This window comes from Aquarana catesbeiana, linkage group LG06 (genome assembly GCF_042186555.1).
Source record: "Aquarana catesbeiana isolate 2022-GZ linkage group LG06, ASM4218655v1, whole genome shotgun sequence".
Lineage (NCBI taxonomy): Eukaryota > Metazoa > Chordata > Amphibia > Anura > Ranidae > Aquarana > Aquarana catesbeiana.
The window spans coordinates 383,461,211-383,480,429 of record NC_133329.1 but is presented as its reverse complement, the minus strand read 5'-3'; the positions used below and the strand labels follow the sequence as shown (position 1 = coordinate 383,480,429).

Here is a 19,219-nt window from a genome sequence, read left to right as displayed (position 1 = left end):
TGGTTAAAAAAATAAGGTATTTATTGAAAACCGGTTTTATTTAAAAATTATATATATATATATATATATATATATATATATATACATATACATACATACATACATACATATACATACATACATACATACATACATACATACATACATACATTTTTTTTTTTTTTTTTTCTTTTTTTTTTTTTTTTTTTCCTTTTGCGGGTGAGAGAGGAACCTGTGAAGGCATAATATAAACAGATTAAATCTGAACTTTTAACTATTAAAATCTCAGGAATTATTACAATCCACAGTGGGATAGGCACTGTACAGAGGTGCTACATGCAGTGTCCTCTGAGGGGTAGAACAAAGCTGCCTATTGGCGGATCCAACCTATATAACTCACAGGCTTTAAAACCATAAAGGTGGGCATGCTGTAGTAGAACTGTGTTCTAATAACTTTTTCATTCGATTCTCTTATTAATAGTGAGGTCAAATCAACATAAATTTTTGACTGCAGTGAGGTGAACATTCAAGGAACCTGGATGAAAACATTTTCATGAAGAAATTTCTAACTGCGAATTGGGTTTTAATTTGGGAAATAACATTCATTCCAAAATTGAATGTTAGGAGCAAACGGAATTTTAAAGTACTTTCGAACATCATTTGTCCATTTGAGCGCAATGAGAAGTTTCGTAGGAATGTTCTTATGAACATTCGTGCAAAAATCTATCAGTATCTGGCCGGCTTTAAGCCTCGTACACACGATCAGATTTTTGGACCACCGTTCGTTCGTTTTTTGTTGCATGCTAGTCTCATGTCGAAAGTGAAGAGGTTACTCACCATACGAAAACTCCTCGTATGACAGAATATTAATTCAGAAGTTACGTAATGTGTTAAATAGTTTTTGTATGTGTTCTTTAGTTTCTGAGGATGCGTAGTCTTGCTCTTACGATTTTTTAATTTATTTATTTTTTTTATTTTGTACGAAAACCATACTAATTAAATCATGCCGCCTTTAGCCTCCATTTCCAGAATCCCCCCCCCCCCTTTTAACTAATGACACCTCCAAGCTTCTAATTTACTCGCTGGTTATCTCTCACCTCGACTACTGCAACTCACTCCTCATTGGATTACCTTTACATAGACTACCCCCCCATCCCCCCTTCAGTCTATAATGAATGCCACTGCAAGATTCATCCACCTTGCCAACCATTCAGTGTCCTCCACCCCTCTCTGCCAATCCCTCCACTGGCTTCCACTCACCCAACGAATAAAATTCAAAGTACTAACAATAATTTACAAAGCCATCCATAACTCTGCCCCCAGCTACATCACTAACCTAGTCTCAAAATACCAATCAAGCCGCTCTCTTCGGTCCTCCCAAGGCCTCCTGCTCTCTTGTCACCTCCTGTGTTGCTATGGCCATTTCTCCAGAGCTTCTCTCATCCTTTGGAACTCCCTACCCCAATCTCTCTGACTGTGCCCTAATCTATCCATCGTTGGACGATCCCTGAAAACCCTTCTCTTTAAAGAAGCCTATCCTGCTTCTAACTATTATGCCCCGTACACACGGTCGGATTTTCCGATGGACAATGTCCGATCGGAGCGTGTTGTCGGAAATTCCGACCGTGTGGGGGCTCCATCGGACATTTTCCATCGGATTTTCCGACACACAAAGTTGGAGAGCAGGAGATAAAATTTTCCGACAACAAAATCCGTTGTCGGAAATTCCGATCGTGTGTACACAAATCCGACGGACAAAGTGCCACGCATGCTCAGAATAAATAAAGAGATGAAAGCTATTGGCCACTGCCCCGTTTATAGTCCCGACGTACGTGTTTTACGTCACCGCGTTCAGAACGATCGGATTTTCCGACAACTTTGTGTGACCGTGTGTATGCAAGACAAGTTTGAGCCAACATCCGTCGGAAAAAATCCTAGGATTTTGTTGTCGGAATGTCCGAACAAAGTCCGACCGTGTGTACGCCCTATTACTGTTTTACTTCCTCCATCAGCTCATCCCCCATAGCTATTACCTTTTGTATCAATTGACCCTCCCTTTTTAGATTGTAAGCTCTAATGAGCGGGGCCCTCTGATTCCTCTTGTATCAAATTGTAATGTAACTGTAATGTCTGCCTTTATTTTGTTAAACGCTGCGCAAACTGTTGGCGCTATATAAATCCTGTTCAGTAGTAATAATAATTACACGAAAATCAGACGTTGAGTTCACGTACGACAAAAATTTTATAGTCTGCACATCCAGCTTTTGTCATACGAAAAACCGGAATCGGCTGTCGAAAGCACCATACTAACGATCCGAAAATCGGCAGATCGATCGTTCGGACAAAATTTTACTTCCGATTTTCGTATCGTGTGTACTGGCCTTTAGCCTTCCTCAGCAGCACAGGAGTCCTGTAATTTATAAGGACACTGTCTGCATGGTGTTTTTATCGCCTGCTATAGAGATATTAATATGTCAGCTTCCTGGGCAGGCAGAGATTGAGGTGCATGGTCCTGTGCACTTTATAAAGCTATGTAGAAAGAGCTGGTAAAATAAAATTAAAAAGTGATAAAACTCAGTGCTGAAAGCACCTGTCTACGGTTGACCCAATTCTCCAATCTACCACCTCCCATACTGCTGAGTAGATGAAATTTCACAGCCTGTTACACTAACTGGACCTGATGGAGCTTTCTATCACAGGTGTCCTGACAAAGTGCTGGCATCACCATGAAATAAGTCGGGCAGCACTGACAACACTGTGTCTCTGTGTTCTACTTTTTACAATAAAAACTGACGTTTTCCATGGAAGTGGCTGTAAATGAAGTTTTATGGGTCATATAGGTGTTCCTAACCTTTGGATTTCTCCTACTTTAGCCAAAAATGATCTACAGTGGTATTTCTCAACCTTTTTTAAGTTGCGAAACCCTTTAAACGTATGAAAATTCTTGAGGCACCCCAAGCACACCACACGTAAGAAATGTAAATGTTTCTTCTCCATGGGGAACCTGAGCCTGGGACAATGCACACAACCACCTTGATGACATTAAATTCACATCAGAGGTGCCCCCCCATCAGGTCAGAGGTGCCCCATCACATCATAGCTCCTCCTTTACGTCAGAGGTCCCCCTTTGAGTCAGAGGACCTCCCATCACATCAAAGGTGTTTCCCCATCACATCAGAGGTGCCCCCCAAAACATCAGAGCTCCCACTTTGTGGCAGAGATCCTCCCATCATGTCAGAAGTCATGTCATGTCAGAGGTGCCCCCCATCACATTAGAGCTTCCCCTTTACATCAGAGGTCTCCCATCACATCAGAGGTGCCACTCCCATCAAGCGAGAGGTCCCCTCATCACATCTGAGGTACCCCCCATCACTTCAGAGCACTCCCTTTTAAACAGAGAATGCTCCCATCACATCAGGGGTGCCGCCCGATCACATCAGAGCTCCTACTTTATGTCAGAGATCCTCCCATCATGTCATAGGTCCCCCCATACATGAGAGCCCCTCATCAGAGTCGCCCCTGTACATCAGAGTCACTCCCATCATGTCAGAGGTCCCCCCTTCACCTCAGAGTTCTTCTATGACATCAAAGACCTTCCCCTTCATCCGAGGCCCTACATCACCACAGAGTTCCTCCATAACGTAAGAGTCTCCCCTATACATGAGAGCCCCCTATCGCAGAGTACCCCCCCCTCCCCTTTCCCCTATCAGAGTCCTCTCACTGGGTGGGAATGGAAACACTTCTCTAATGTCTATGAGGCACCTACAGAAACCCCCAGCTAAGGCTTATGCGGTGGGACTAGTGATCGGACAGGCTATTTAAAATAAAGTGGGCTCAGAGTTGAGTGCTCATCTTGCCCTGCCATGTTGACTTAAACACAAACTGCTGTTCAGGGCATGTGGGAATAGCCAGAGACACGCTTGGGTTGGAGCGCCATTATTGTGTGGGCTTTCCACTGCAGGCGGGATAATTCCTATATGAATTCATACAGAGCTTGCAATCTGCTATTGTTAATCCGAAGAGTTTATACATGGGGGAAAAAAGGTGTGTGTGTGTGTGTGTGTGTGTGTGTGTGTGTGTGTGTGTGTGTATGTATATGTGTGTAGATAGATTTTTATATATATTAATAAATTTTATTATAATATATATTTATTGCAATGATCCATATGCTAGATATTTTTGAGATTACCAGGTGTGGGAAAGGCCAGCTACACTCTTGGGTTTCAGCGCCATTTATTATGCGTGTGGCCTTTCCACCACAGGCTGGATAATTCATATATGAATTTATACAGAGCTTGCAATCTTCTAGTGTTGATCTAAAACTGGAAAGGAGTGCATACGTAATATCCATTTCCTTCCCTGTAGGATCACCCTCACACCCCTCCCTGCCATATCAGTGTACCTGCCTGCAGCCCCCCCAGCAGGTACCCCTAACCCCCACCGCGTGGAAGATCGGACAATTTGCTACGGTCCCTGAGCCCCCAGCACCATTTCTGCTTGATTAATCCCTCCATCGTCCCCGCAGCACCCTCCCAGCCTATTAATAGGCTGTGTAATAATTGCATCCTTCAGTATTTCTACCATATGTGTCATGTGAGGGGCGACGGATACAAAAGAATGTCATGTCAGGCTGTGTGCTTGGGAGGATCACAAGTGATGTAACCAGCTTCCTTCCTACTGTACACCTAGGGAGGCTGCTACTACTTCTATTGTGTGCCCCTTAATGGGGGTGGGTGGGCTGCGGAGGCTGAATAAGGACGCCAGTGTGGTGCAAAAAAATTTGTGAATTGGCTTTTTTTTTTTTTTTTTTGAAACAGTTTTAAATTTTGGAGTATAGCTGGTTGCACATTAATAATTCTAAAACAAAGTAGCTCTATATAACATGCATGCTAAAAGGGAGTTTTCGATGTCTGATACCCGTTTTCCCACTGCTGCATCCGAAAGGGTATACGCATACTTTATATGTTCTTATAAGCCCCATGACTGATGTTCTCAGTTGCAGAGCGGTGCCTAGGTGCATTAATCTAATTAGCTGTAATAATCCTGTAGAGTGCGGACACCAAGAAGAGCCCTGGAGGGGGGGTTTGTTTATGGAGATAGGAAAGTGGAACAAGCCACAGGCAGGAGTGACAGTTACTTGCAGTGGAATTATTTCCTGGCGCAGGTAATGAATGGGGCGTGTGCGGGGCTGTCAGGATGGATGGGGGAAGCATACTTTTCAGAACTTGTTGTCAGGCATTTAAAGAGATGCCGCTGTCAAACATGAATATTTACCATTTAAAGCTGAATTCCAGCCAGGCACAAAGGCTTTCAATGTAAATTAATTTCTCAATTGCCATAAAGGATATAAATCCACTTTGTGAGCATCAATTACCTTTTGCAAACCCAGATTTTAACCTTGTAAAAGTAGCAGTGACATCATCACTGTGCTGTATACAGCCTGCGCAGAGAGCAAAGCTGTGGGAGGGACCCAGCAGGCTCCACCCACTACAGGCTTCCTGCAGAAAACTACAGGAGGGGGTGGAGTCAAGACCAGTCACCCTGCACAAGGAGAGAGTGCAGCAGTGACCAGTCTTTATTAAAACAAAAAGGTTTGTACTGGACAATGTGGTCTGGAAAAATCTGGCCATGAAAGAAAAATCTGAAACTGCAATAACTACCTAGACCTTTAATTGAAATAATGAGCAGTTCAACTTTTGTTCTTTATTGCCTTTATGTATACCAATACTGCTGTGTATGTTACTTTAGCAATTTACTGTTGTTGCTATATTTTCTATTACTTTTATATTTTGGAAAGAAAAAATTAATAAAAACGATTGAGCAATAATCACATGTAGTATGAGGAAGGGTAAGAACTTGGGACAATGTTTTTTGTTTGGAGTGCAACAGCATGTACTATGCACTCCAACTATAGATGGCACTGACTAGCGTTTTTGTGCGTTTTTGATATATGCTTTTATATGAGGTGTGTCTAAAAAAATTTGGTGAATGGTCTGATACCTCAACAACACATGGCTATCCAGAGACACGTGCCACATAGCATGGAGTACACGTAACCATCAGGGTAAACAGTTGAATGTAGGGCAGTTGAATGTACTCAGAGAGAGGTAGGGTCACAGTGCAATGGAACAACGAGTGAACATCAAGATCTGCTACAAATTGGGCAAAACGGTGATGGAGACACATGAAAGGTTGGTAAAAGTGTACGGGACAGAGGTTGTGAGCAGAAAAATGTTTACAACTGGTTCAAACGCTTTTCAGGATGGGAAGGAAACCACTGGGGATGAGCTATGTTCGGGTCGGCCGTCGACGAGCAAAACCCCAGACACGACCGAGTGAGTGTGACAAATGCTGGTACCAGATCAGCAACTGACTCTACGATTGATGGCGGAGGAATTGGGCATTAGCAAGGAGGAAGAAGATTTGGGCAAGAGGAAGATCTGTTCCCAGTTTGTGCCGCACAAGCTGACAGATGAACAGAAAGCAAAAGGGATGGAAACCTCTGGAGATTATTATTGTGTGACCAGGAACCATCCTTTCTGAGAACCATAGTCGCAGGGGGTGAGACCTGGTTCTACCAGTCTCATCCAGAATCCAAGCAGCAATCGATGGAATGGTGTTCACCATCTTCCCTGTGACCCAAAAAGAGTCCCCTGCAAAAGTCCAAGGTCAAGACAATGTTGATCACCTTCTTCGACAACGATGGCATCATCCATAAGGATGTGGTGGCAATCCATCCTCAACAGCTCGACGAAACGCGTCGAGCTGTTGAGGATGTAACCCCTCACATTTCCACCAAGATTTTTATGAATTTTACTGTATATTACAAGTTATACTCATGAAATATGTATTATTGTCCCCTTGTTATGGCAATTATGTTTTACACTCTGTTTATATGTATGCAATTTACTTCCCAAGATGTCTGCATATGCACTGAGCAATTTTTTGTTATATTTAACGTTACGCAACTTGATACTCATGTACATTAAAAATATTTATTTTTACTCTCAAATTTGTGTTTGAACCTGCCTCATTTAAAGTCCCATACTCTTTTATTATTTTTTGAATTTATAATTAGGGATGGAGGCGCACTACCCCCCTTTCCTTGTGCGCTTCATTTAAAGTCCCAGTATATGGAGATATACATTCCCCCCTCTGTTGTATCCAAGAATGTGTGACAGCATTTCTGCGATCGATTCCTAAAAGAGGCCTTTGTTGACAGTCTCCAGAAGCTTTATGAACGTTGCCAAAAGTGTGTTGTGAAGGATGGCAATTTATTTTTAAGGCCAATAATGGTAATTTTGTATCTTTTTGTTTTTAGTTTTGTTTTTTTGATACCATTCATTCACCAAACTATTTAGACACTCCTCCATATTCTACACATCAAGGAAGTTTTTGGGGTTTTTTTCCCCCTCTGCTCTCTCATGTAATGTTGTTCTCATACACATGTGCTGTTCTATGCAAGTTAAGCTGAATTCTACATTTTTTTTTTTTCTACAATTCTACATTTTTCAAGACCTCAGTGCCTAAAAATTTACTCACATTGTCAACAGTTTTTACTGCTACCTGGGCCTTCCTCTCCTAGTGGCGTTCATTCCCCCCGTTTTTTGACAGGTGTCACAAGAACAGGAAGTAAGGGAAAATGTCCACTTTGGGGTCACAGGCAGGAAGGAAAACCTGGCAGGAATTTAAACCCTTTCCCACTCTATACAAAACGGAATTAGCTGGCTGGCTTTCTCCTTATTAAATATGGATTTAGCTAAAATTGGCTCCTTCAGAAGGTATATTTTGGTTCCCAGTGGGAACATGTCAGAGGAACCGTGCCGTACAAGACATATGACACTTTAAATTATTTAAGCGTAGCGTCTGCAGTTTTGGACCAAATTGCCTCTCGTTCAGGAATTGGTAGATAAGGATTTTTTTTTTCCTTCTCCCTTCACTGCTTATACTGCACAGATGGATTGTTCATTCCTGTGACCGTCTGCCATTCACGCTGTCAGCTCTTCCCCACAGGTGACAATCATCCCGACAGCGCCGGAGAGGAAATACTGGCTGCATGTGGGAGCTCATTGTCAGGGAGGGGTGGGTCTGGCGGTGACAACGCACTGCAGTAACACTTTTATATGAATGGGCATATGGCCTCCAGGACGCGTCCCCCTGTCCCTGTGTCTGGGGTGTCTCTTGTATGGCGGGGGGTGATGGCAGATTGTATGTCCCCCAGGACAATAAAATATTTCCCTGAATACTAAAGCTCTCTGGGATTACTCTGACCACATGCTAAGAATTTCCCAGATGATGTGTCATTTAAGGGAATTGTTGAAGGCGGAATAGACTGTTTTAGAAGACCGCTTGAGGCAGCGGCAAAATCACCCGAGACCTGCTGACGTTGGCCAGGAAATGCCACATCTGTTCAATTTGCTCTTAATCCTTTGTTTTATCGTGGTCCATGCTGGCAGATTTGGCAGGTTTTTCCTAGTGCTGCTCTGTGGGATTGCCCGCTTGTTATACGCTATGTTACCAAAAGTATTGGGACGCTTGCCTTTACACGCACATGAACTTTAATGGCATCCCAGTCTTAGTCTGTAGGGTTCAATATGAAGTTGGCCCACCCTTTGCAGCTATAACGGCTTCAACTCTTCTGGGAAGGCTGTCCACAAGGTTTAGGAGGTTGTCTATGGGAATGTTTGACCATTCTTCCATGAGTACATTTGTAAGGTCAGGAACTGATGTTGGAAGAGAAGGCCTGACTCAGTCTCCGCTCTAATTCATCCCAAAGGTGTTCTACCGGGTTGAGGTCAGGACTTTGTAAGCCAGTCAAGTTCCTACACCCCAAACTCGCTCATCCATGTCTTTATGGATCTTGCTTTGTGCACTGGCCCAAATAATTTGGTCGAGGGGGGATTATGGTGTGGGTTGTTTTTCAGGGGTTGGGCTTGGCCCTTTAGTTCCAGTGAAGGGAACTCTGAAGGCATCAGCATACCAAGACATTTTGGACAATTTCATGCTCCCAAGTTTGTGGGAACAGTTTGGGGATGGCCCCTTCCTGTTCCAACATGACTACACACCAGTGCACAAAGCAAGGTTCATAAAGACATGGATGAATGAGTTTGGGGTGGAGGAACTTGACTGGCCTGCACAGAGTCCTGACCTCAACTCGATAGGACCCCTTTGGGACTAATTAGAGTGGAGACTGCGAGCCAGGCCTTCTCTTACAACATAAGTGCCTGACCTCACAAATGCGCTTCTAGAAGAACGGTCAAACATTCCCATAGACACACTCCTAAACCTTGTGGACAGCCTTCCCAGAAGAGTTGAAGCTGTTATAGCTGCAAAGGGTGGGCTAACTTCATATTGAACCCTACGGACTGGGATGCCATTAAAGTTCTTGTAAAGGCAAGTGTCCCAATACTTTTGGTAATATAGTGTATATATTACATATGGTCATCACCAAACTTCTTAAAAGAAAACCCTTGGATGTGGGGTCAAAGGCTGACACTTGTACACTGGTTTAAAATGGGATATTCTTTTCACTGTTTGTTAGATATACATGTGAAAGAGAGATCGGCCTTAAGTAGTAATAAACCCAAAACTAAAAATCTTATAAGTTGCAGCTTATCAATCCTTAGATGTGGTGGCTGCATTAGCCCCCCCCCCCCCCCCCTTTCACTTGGTGATCTGGCCAGTAACACACATCCACTCTGGATGAAAGAGCCACAGGGGGGCACCTTTGGACAGCAGCATTGTCAGTCTTGGGTGGGTGGGGGTGTTGGATGTGCTAGCAGATTTAGATACACTAACAAATGAAAACCAATCTCCAACTCACACTTTATAAGCACTTACAGCAAACCGTTATTTGTTTGGGATAAAGGTTTTATGTGAATAAAAGTTGATCATTATAAGCACACCTGTACTACGTTATGTTCGACATTTGGTCAGAACAAAGCTCTCCAGCTGAATGCATCAGTTACAGGGATGAGACAAACCATTTAACACCGGTGTTCTGACAAAATGTCGAACCTGGCAGAATGAGCAACTTCCGTTTTCTTTAAACTATCATGAATTGCAGATTTTGACAAATTGCTCTTTGGACACAATACCGGCAATTGACCTAAAGTCCAGTGCACGATATTATGAGCGGAGATTGTTACTCGGCTCTGAAACTAACCAAGAAAATGGCTACCTCCGAGGCGGTGACCACTTTGTCTTCCTTAGCCGCTGTGCTGTGAAAACAGCAAAATCTTCCTGTACTGGACTGTATTCAGTAGCCGGTGTTGTGTCCAAACACCAATTCGTCCAAATCAGCAATTTAAAATGTAATAATAGAAAAAAAAAAAGTACCCTTGTCGTCCCGTGCACAAAGGCGTTTTGGTCCCACACGTACACAAACAGCAATTGTCCCACACATGTGAGGTATCGCCACAAACGTCAGATTGTGGGCAGTAATTCTAGCACCAGATCTTCGCTGTAAATCTAAAGTGGTAATCTGTAAAGGCTTTTAAAACCACCTATGGATAGTAACATTTACGGCGTTTGTGCGCAATTTTAAGTGTGACATGTTTGGTATCGATTTACTTGGTGTAACTTCATCTTTTATATTGTACAAAATAATTGGGTTATGTATTGTGTTTTTTTATTTTTCTTGTTGTGTTCTTTTTTTTTTTTTTTTTTTTTCATTACAATTAAAGTGTATTTTTTCCCAAAAAATGGCGTTCAAAAAACATTCTGGTCTCAGGGAACCCCTGCTAAAAATCACTAGTATCTACAACTCGTGGTACATTCGTGTGATGGTCAGTGGGAAGAATGCTCCTCACACTTGTGGAAGAATTACCCCCTTACAGATGGCTAAGAAGATTAATGGTGTAAGTGGGAATTTATCTGAGGCAGAAATTGCTAATTTCTCAAGATATCCCTAGCGACCTCTGGAGGAACCTTAGTGTTCCATGGAACCCTGGTTGAGAAACCCTGCTCTAGAGGAACCCTAGGGTTCTATGGAACCCTGGTTGAGAAACCCTACTCTGGAGGAACCCTAGGGTTCTATGGAACCCTGGTTGAGAAACCCTACTCTGGAGGAACCCTAGGGTTCTATGGAACCCTGGTTGAGAAACCCTACTCTGGAGGAACCCTAGGGTTCTATGGAACCCTGGTTGAGAAACCCTACTCTAGAGGAACCCTAGGGTTCTATGGAACCCTGGTTGAGAAACCCTGCTCTGGAGGAACCCTAGGGTTCTATGGAACCCTGGTTGAGAAACCCTACTCTAGAAACTGGAAATCCCTGTAGTAGACACTGCTGCTCCAGTGATTTCCGGGTCTTGTGCCAAGCGGGTGCCCTGCTGCACTGTGAACACAGGAGGTCGGCACCATTCAGAGAATGATTTAATTTTTTTCTAGGGTGCTTTCTCTTTAGATTGTCATGTATCATCGACAAATGCAGACAGGTCTATGAAAGGGTTCTCCGTAGAGAAATGGCAGTTGTACTTTATTACAATTTCCCTAGTCATGTTCTTATAAATTAATACATCTTCTTCCCTTTTTTTTTTTTTTTTTTTTTTTTTCTTATCCAGGGCAGTCATGTATGGCTTGTTGTAAATGGAAGTTTGGTGCCGGCCACTGTCACTTCCAGTACTGATGGCGATGTGCTGTTTACCAGCGACTATGGGCAGGTAAGATTAAAGTGAATAAAAAGGAGGAAGAACCAGATGTCTAAATGTTGTAATACACAGATTTGTATTATCTAATGCTTTGCTTACTCTCCTTTTTTATGTATTTTTAACATCTGTATTAATAACAAATGCATTTATCATAAATGGTTGTGGTCATCTTGTGTCCATATAAACCATCATGCTTGATATCCCAGTGGAGGTTGGTTGAGCTTTTTGGGCTTTTCTCTTCATGGAAGGGACAATAGCGTCACAGCCCAGTTCCTGCTCCTGTTAGGTTCTAAGCACTTTTATGAAATTCTGTAGGCTACCCGTTCATGTAATGCAAGAGATAGAAGGCTCTTATTCCAACATATACAAATGTTGGAATAAGAAGATACCGAAAAGCCCTGCGCCAAATTCTCTGTAGGTGGTGATTATATAAGGCTATAGACCTATATGTATTGTAATGCATTGGTCCAGCTGTTTCCAGATGTGGGTAATGTTATAAGAAGGGATGCCTGGCATTCTTCAGAGGGACCCTCGTGCTAAGAGGTCATTATTCACAAAATACGCCTACTCAGGGATTTCCACCCTGCAGACCAGACAAAGGGTGCGTGCGTCCCCTTGTATTTTCCCAAGTCCTGGGACAAGCTCTTAATGGGCAGGATGTGGTTAGTGTTCTAAAAGAAGATTCCAGGATGATCACACTGGTGGGGGACAGCCTAGATTTCAATTAAAGGGAATCGTAAAGCTGACGTTGAGGTTCATCAAAAAGATGGCTGGGGGTTTTTAAAGTGTACCTGCCAACTACACACCACTAAGACATCTACGCTGACCACTGAACCAACATTCAGGCTAGCAGTTCACCAGAAACCACAACAAGAGAAAATGGAAAAACCAGCCGTTTATTCAATCTGTTGTCATAGGTGTGACTCACATGTGTGTTGAGGTGAGACCGAGTGTCCAATGAAATAGTAAAACTAAAGATATTGATTTGTCATTACTCCGATGTTTTCTTAATGACATCATCGCTTTGAAGTGAGAAAAGATCAAAGTTCAAAATGACTCACTTCTAGCTTACTTCTGTATCCCTGTGTAATATATAGCCAGTGTGTGTATGTGTGTATATTATACAACTATAGGGGTCCTGCCACAGGCTATAAAGTTATTCCTTTTGTGACCACTGTGTTTTTGAAAATAAATAAAAATTATATATAACACAATGGTCACAAAAGGAATATCCTTGTACTGCATGTTCCACCCTGGTGGGAGTCTTAAATAAAAAGTGTGTGTGTGTGTATATATATATATATATAATATATATATATATATATATATATATATATATATATATATATATATATATATATTTTAAGACTCCCAGCAGAGTGGAACATGCAGTACAATGGGTTTGTGGAAAATAACCATCACATTATCCCAATGCAAACATGGTGGGTATACAGTAGGTAGATCGGGACCAGTGTTTCTTTTAAGCTCATATACCTCGACCGAATTTAGCAGTGTTGGTATGTGTCAGTTAAAGTGTCACCAGACCCACATCATAAAAAAACTATCAATAAATGGTGTATTACATGCCGTTCATACTGAAATTTGTATTCTGCAAACAACCTGGTTGATCCTGCTGCTCTCTATCTCCCCCTTCTGTTCATGTCCCCAATTCAGCTAGGGATTTTGCAGAGCAATGTTGGCAGCTCTGCACATTCTATGCTGAGCATTTCCTCCCTATCGCATCTGAGCAGCCCATGTGACTATAGAGTCACACGTGGGCGTACACATAGTGGTAAATGGCAGCCCACTCCCTCCCTGCCTCCCTCCTCCATGCCCGCTAAACACAATGAGGGCGGGATATTATGTGTTGCTTGATGGAGGCTTCACCTCCCTCTTATTCTAAGACACAGGCTGGAGGGGCGTGACACAGCCTGTACCTGAAGGAAATACGCCCACACCATGGTATTTCTAAAAAAATAAATAGGCTGTTTATTTTTCTTATTTTGAACATGTGACCAGCAGCGGACTAGAAGCTCAGACTGGGAAAAAGCTGGGTCATGTGATTAGCTGTATATAGATTAGAAAAAGGGTACCTCTTTTTTAAGATGATTAATTTTTTTTTTTTTTTTTTTTTATAATTGCACTGCTATCATCTACATACAGAAATAGAAGGAACAATATAAATTCAACCGTGTGTGTTTTATTACCACTTGACAATTACTCATTGACTCTTTTTTTTCTGATTGACAGCTGGTCTAAGAACTAGTGGCACACACAGTTGCACAGTCCTAGTTCTCTGCTGCAAGTTAATCACTGTTCTCACAGCAGGGAGCGTTTTACATTTGGTCGCATTGCACTTACGAGAGGTTAAAGTGAGCTGGCCCAAAAAAAAATTTCCATGCCAGAACAGTCTGGCCGCTGGAGCTGCTGTAATAGACTGTAATAGTAGCAGGGCTTTTTTTTTCTCAGAGAATAGGTGCAGGAACTCTCAGCCCCCCCCCCCCCCCCCCTTTTGAGTCCCTCCTTGTCCCTACCCACCTCTGAGCACTATCCTTTGGTTCCACCCTTTACCTAGAGAATCCAAAAAAAGTATCATTTGTTTTCTGCAAAGTAGTTTGTATGGAATTTGCTAATAAAAGGCAGTAAAATGGGTCCCCTGCAGCCAGCAACAATAGATCCCTCACGGCAACAATAAATCTCCCCAGTAACAATGGATCCCCCCCCCCCCCACAAAAATACCCCCCAGCAACAATAGATCTCCCAGTATCCAGCATCAATAGACTCTCCAGCAGCCAGCCACAATGGACCCCTCCCTCAAGGTACATCTCCCCCATCAACAATTGACCCCCCCCACCCCAGCAACAATAGCGAACCTCAGCAACAATAGATCCCCCTAGCGACAATAGAGTCCCCAGCAGCCAACATCAATAGATCCCCCAGCACCCTTGGCATATACATTCAGTGCTGGAGGTTCTGGAACTGCTTTCCCTCCCAGGTTCCCATTTAAAAAAAATAGTAGTAGTAGTAGTAGTCTGTGTTCCAGCAGCAGTATGAGACGTGGTAAACTATTGGTGCTGTATAATAATAATAATAATGCTGCTCTCTGCTTTTGGCTGTAGATCGAGTCAGTCTTAGTACATCGCCTTGTATTTCTATCAATGAATACAAGGCTTCCTCTGATTGACTAAGGTGGAATATTATTATGTCATCTGTCCACCTTTCCACTTCGGACAATCGGAGGTAGCCTTGCATCCAGCTTTGTCCAAAAAAAATATTTAAACTGATTAGAAAACCTGGAATTCCTACTTTTATAGGTAACTTGCCAATGCATGTCTCCTTTGTGTAGACATTCAAAAGACTTGAGACTGCTGCTGGGTGATGCCATTTTCTTCCGGGTGCCATGACTTGCCATTTTCTTAAATTTTTGAAAGCCTTCTCTGATTGGACGCAGTAGAGAGGAGGGGCACTGACCTCATGATCTCCACCCTGTTAAATCAAAGAACACTTTGCATTCATTAGAAAGAGGTCTCTGAGTGGTCATGCCTTACATTAGGCCATCTTAGAACAGAAGGGTAGCCCTTTGACACTGCGCCCGGAAAACCGCAGCCATAGCTGTGGTACCTTGGGCTACTATAGTGATTTAAAGCTTCCAGAGGCTGACCAGGTATTACATATGCATACTAAGGCTTCATGTTTACACTGTAAACTTAAGTTTGGTAGCTTTTGACTTTTTTTTTTTTTTTTTGCCAAAATTTCTAAACTCAACTCCATAAAAGCCTATGTGTCCATATACACATATGCTTTTAGCATAGTTTAGGAGCTGCCATGTTTAGGTGAGGATAAACCTACCCCTCCTGAATGTGGAAGAATCGCGTTCAGGATGGGAATGTTTTGACCGCTGGCCACGGGAAACCCCAATACGCGCCAAAATGGCACCAAAAATGCATTTTGCTTTTTCCCGCAGCTGAGGCCAAGGAAGGCTAGTGTACATGTAGCCCTAGATTGTGCCAAAAATATCATTCCTGGAGATCAACTTTTTAATAATGACTTTAATAATAATGACTTTATTGTAATAATATTAACCTAAAATCTACTAGCTAACAATGTTTACAAAAACATTCCAGTTCACAAAAGAGGAACTAATAGGCTATAAATGGGGAAACAACTTTTAAATTGTTCATTTTTCAGTTCACTTACTTTCAAAAGCATCTGCTTTCAGCCTTGCGTGGCAAACAATTTTGGGGAAGGAGGGCACTGAAAGTCTCTATCCATGACACCACAGTTCTCATCTACTGGTTAAAGTTGACCTATATACTCCAATAGTAAAGTATATGTTGCGGCTAAAAAAAAAAAGAAAATGCAGTACATCTCTGCAATACATGCATATTTTCCTATTATGTATCCCTTTTAAAGACTTTGCAAGTACAGGAAAATACATATCTGTCTGCCAAAAATGCATGCAGCTTTTAAATTCCTTTTGTGGACTTAGTGGTTTAAACCCTGCCTTAGAGTCTTCTGCCAAACTACTTAAATCCTCCCACTCTCTTCATTTCTACAACAGAGACTAATTATTTTTTACATCTGCACCAGAAACGGCACAAAATGATCCAAGAGTTCAACAATGATTCATTGGTTCAGTAAATGAGCATGGACAACAGAGCCAACACACTTAGCAAACCTATAGATCTCTCCCTTTCCTCAGGGCTTGGCTACAATGAAAAGTTTTAGGGACTCATATGGATGTGGTACAGTCACCAGGGTTTGGTTGCTTGTGTGAAAAGCCATCTATGACCAGTATAGTGAATCTATGAATCATTGCCGATTTGTCGATTCACTGCCCCTTATTGTCCCTGATGTTTCACAAACTAAGCAATCAAACCCTTGTGAGTGTACCACTTCTGAATCCCTAAATTTATTTAATTGAACTTAAGCCATGAGGAAGAGCTATGGCCCCCCTGAAACATGTTGGCTTTTTGTTAGCCTTTACATGCTCATTTGTATCACTTGACCCTCCCCTCCTAGATTGTAATCTCTAAGGAGCACGACCTTCTGATACCTCCTGTATTGAATTGTATTGTAAATGCTGTTGTAAAGTGCTGAGCAAACTGCTGGCACTATATAAATCCTGTATATTAATATTTACTAGACCAATAAATCATTTTGCAATATTGGATCACCTAATTGGTGCTGTGTCTGGTGCAACTGTATATGGACTTTTAAGTTTAGGTGACCCCTATTTTTCAGGTGCTCCCACCAAACACAAGCCATTTGGTTGCATAAAAGACTTAATTTCTATCAGTTTGGGTGATACATTTAAACCCTACAGTCAAATTTTGTTTGGCTGTACTTCTCCTGTGGATCACAAAAGCAGTTAGTTCTGCACTCCTATGATCCGTTTTCAGCTGACAGCGGGCTGAAACCTGCTTTCAGCTGATGTCAGAGAGCTGGTCTAGGCTTGGGCAAAATCGCAACAATAAAGTCGGCATCCGCCCACATACCTGGACCAGCACCAGCACCTGGCTCAGCCTCTCAGCCAGCTGTTGAGAGCCTGAGCTGGCCGCTCCCGCCCCCTCCACAGCCCAGCACTCCAGTGAGTGTCGGGGAGGCAGAGCAGACAGCGGTGACTGACAGTCACCAGCTCTCTGCTCAGGGAGCCCTGAGAACCGAGCAATTGGCGGTGTTTGATCGCTCGGTTCTCAGTGTTAGAGCTGGCAGGGGGACCGATGCTGCATCCACCTAGGTAAGTATGATTCTAAAATTTAAAAAAAAGTCCATAGTTCTGTTTTTTTAATTTAGATAAGAATTAGGAGTCTAATTAGACTCTTTGAGATAACATAGGAGATGTGCACAGGATGCATGACCGCTCTGAATTTTTGGAAGAATCAAAAGGTGTTTTTCCACTTCTCAAAACAAATTGCTTCCAATGGTATATTTAACAGACTGAAAGGGAGGAAATACGAAAAGTTTGTTTTGGGGGTTTAAATGTATAACCCAAATTTTTTTTCAGGTAAGTCTCTGCCAGTTTATTTTTCCTGTTTTTGTACTATTGAGGAAATTTACCTGTACTTTGTGTCCCAGAGACACAACAGGAAGTTGTAGTAAATCTTCCAAAATGATGGGATGTCCTCTATTAGACAGGTATCCCCATAAGGAAAAAAGAAGAAAAAACTGCGCTATAAACCAAAATAAACAATAAATTGTTGAAAAGCTGCAATCCCAACAATAAACATCAATTGTGAAATAAATATGAGAAATAAAAAGAATTGTGCTAATACATGTGCAAGTTACCATAAAAGTCCTCAGTGAAAAAAATTGTTCTATTAAGTGTAAAATTAGGCATAAAAGTGTGTGTGAATAACTATTAATAATTAATAATAATAGTCCAAATTAATGTCCCAAAAAAATCAATGTGATTAAAAATATAAATTCTCCCAAAAAGGTACAAAAACTCCAAATGGTGATTCAATCAGTGACAGCAAAGGAGAGTCCACCTTTGCTGTCACTGATTGAACAGAGGGGGTTGCTCCTTACCAGATGGCCACGACCCCCCACTACAGAGGGTCACAGCAAGCAGGCAATCTTATAACCCAGGGATTGGGAGCTTCTATCGGTCTCCACCAGGGGTCATCTCACCGTCAGCCACACCAGCGAAACCAATGGCAGGGATACACCATAAAATACAAAAGGGGCTCACATAGTGTAAAACCACCACAATTTATTAAATGTTTAAAATAACAAAGTAACAAAGTGAACACTTACAAAGCGTAGTAAATATAAAAGCCTGAAGTCCGGTTCCTTGGCCACAGGAGCCTGGACAAACCCGTCCTGCTGGAATACAACACTGTTTGGGGGTGACGTCAGCGCGTCGTCTGGCTCCGCCCTACGCGTTTCGTGACATCATCACGTCTTCCAGGGGCACTTCAGGCTTTTATATTTACTACGCTTTGTAAGTGTTCACTTTGTTATTTTAAACATTTAATAAATTGTGGTGGTTTTACACTGTGAGCCCCTTTTGTATTTTATGGTGTATCCCTGCCATTGGTTTCGCTGGTGTGGCTGACGGTGAGATGACCCCTGGTGGAGACCGATAGAAGCTCCCAATCCCTGGGTTATAAGATTGCCTGCTTGCTGTGACCCTCTGTAGTGGGGGGTCGTGGCCATCTGGTAAGGAGCAACCCCCTCTATCCCTGGTGGTGGACTCTCCTTTGCTGTCACTGATTGAATCACCATTTGGATTTTTTGTACCTTTTTGGGAGAATTTATATTTTTAATCACATTGATTTTTTTGGGACATTAATTTGGACTATTATTATTAATTATTAATAGTTATTCACACACACTTTTATGCCTAATTTTACACTTAATAGAACAATTTTTTTCACTGAGGACTTTTATGGTAACTTGCACATGTATTAGCGCAATTCTTTTTATTTCTCACAGGTATCCCCATAAGATTTTTTTTTTCCTTCTCTTTTATTCAGAGGATAGGCTAAATTATTGGGTTTCCCTTCATTTTTTTCTTGTTCGGTGGTAATGGTCACTAGGACAAATAGATGGGGAAATCTCACCACTGGGGACTGTTACAGCAATAA

General features: G+C 42.2%; 1 protein-coding gene across 1 annotated transcript in view; it reads left to right on the top strand.

Annotated features, from left to right (window-relative positions):
• LOC141147136 (unconventional myosin-X-like) overlaps nt 1-19,219 on the top strand; it is a gene marked incomplete in the record, with an annotated part of 218,020 nt that overhangs the window by 40,013 nt on the left and 158,788 nt on the right. The window contains 1 exon segment of the mRNA XM_073634265.1: nt 11,541-11,639. Coding sequence (XP_073490366.1) covers nt 11,541-11,639 — 99 coding nt within the window.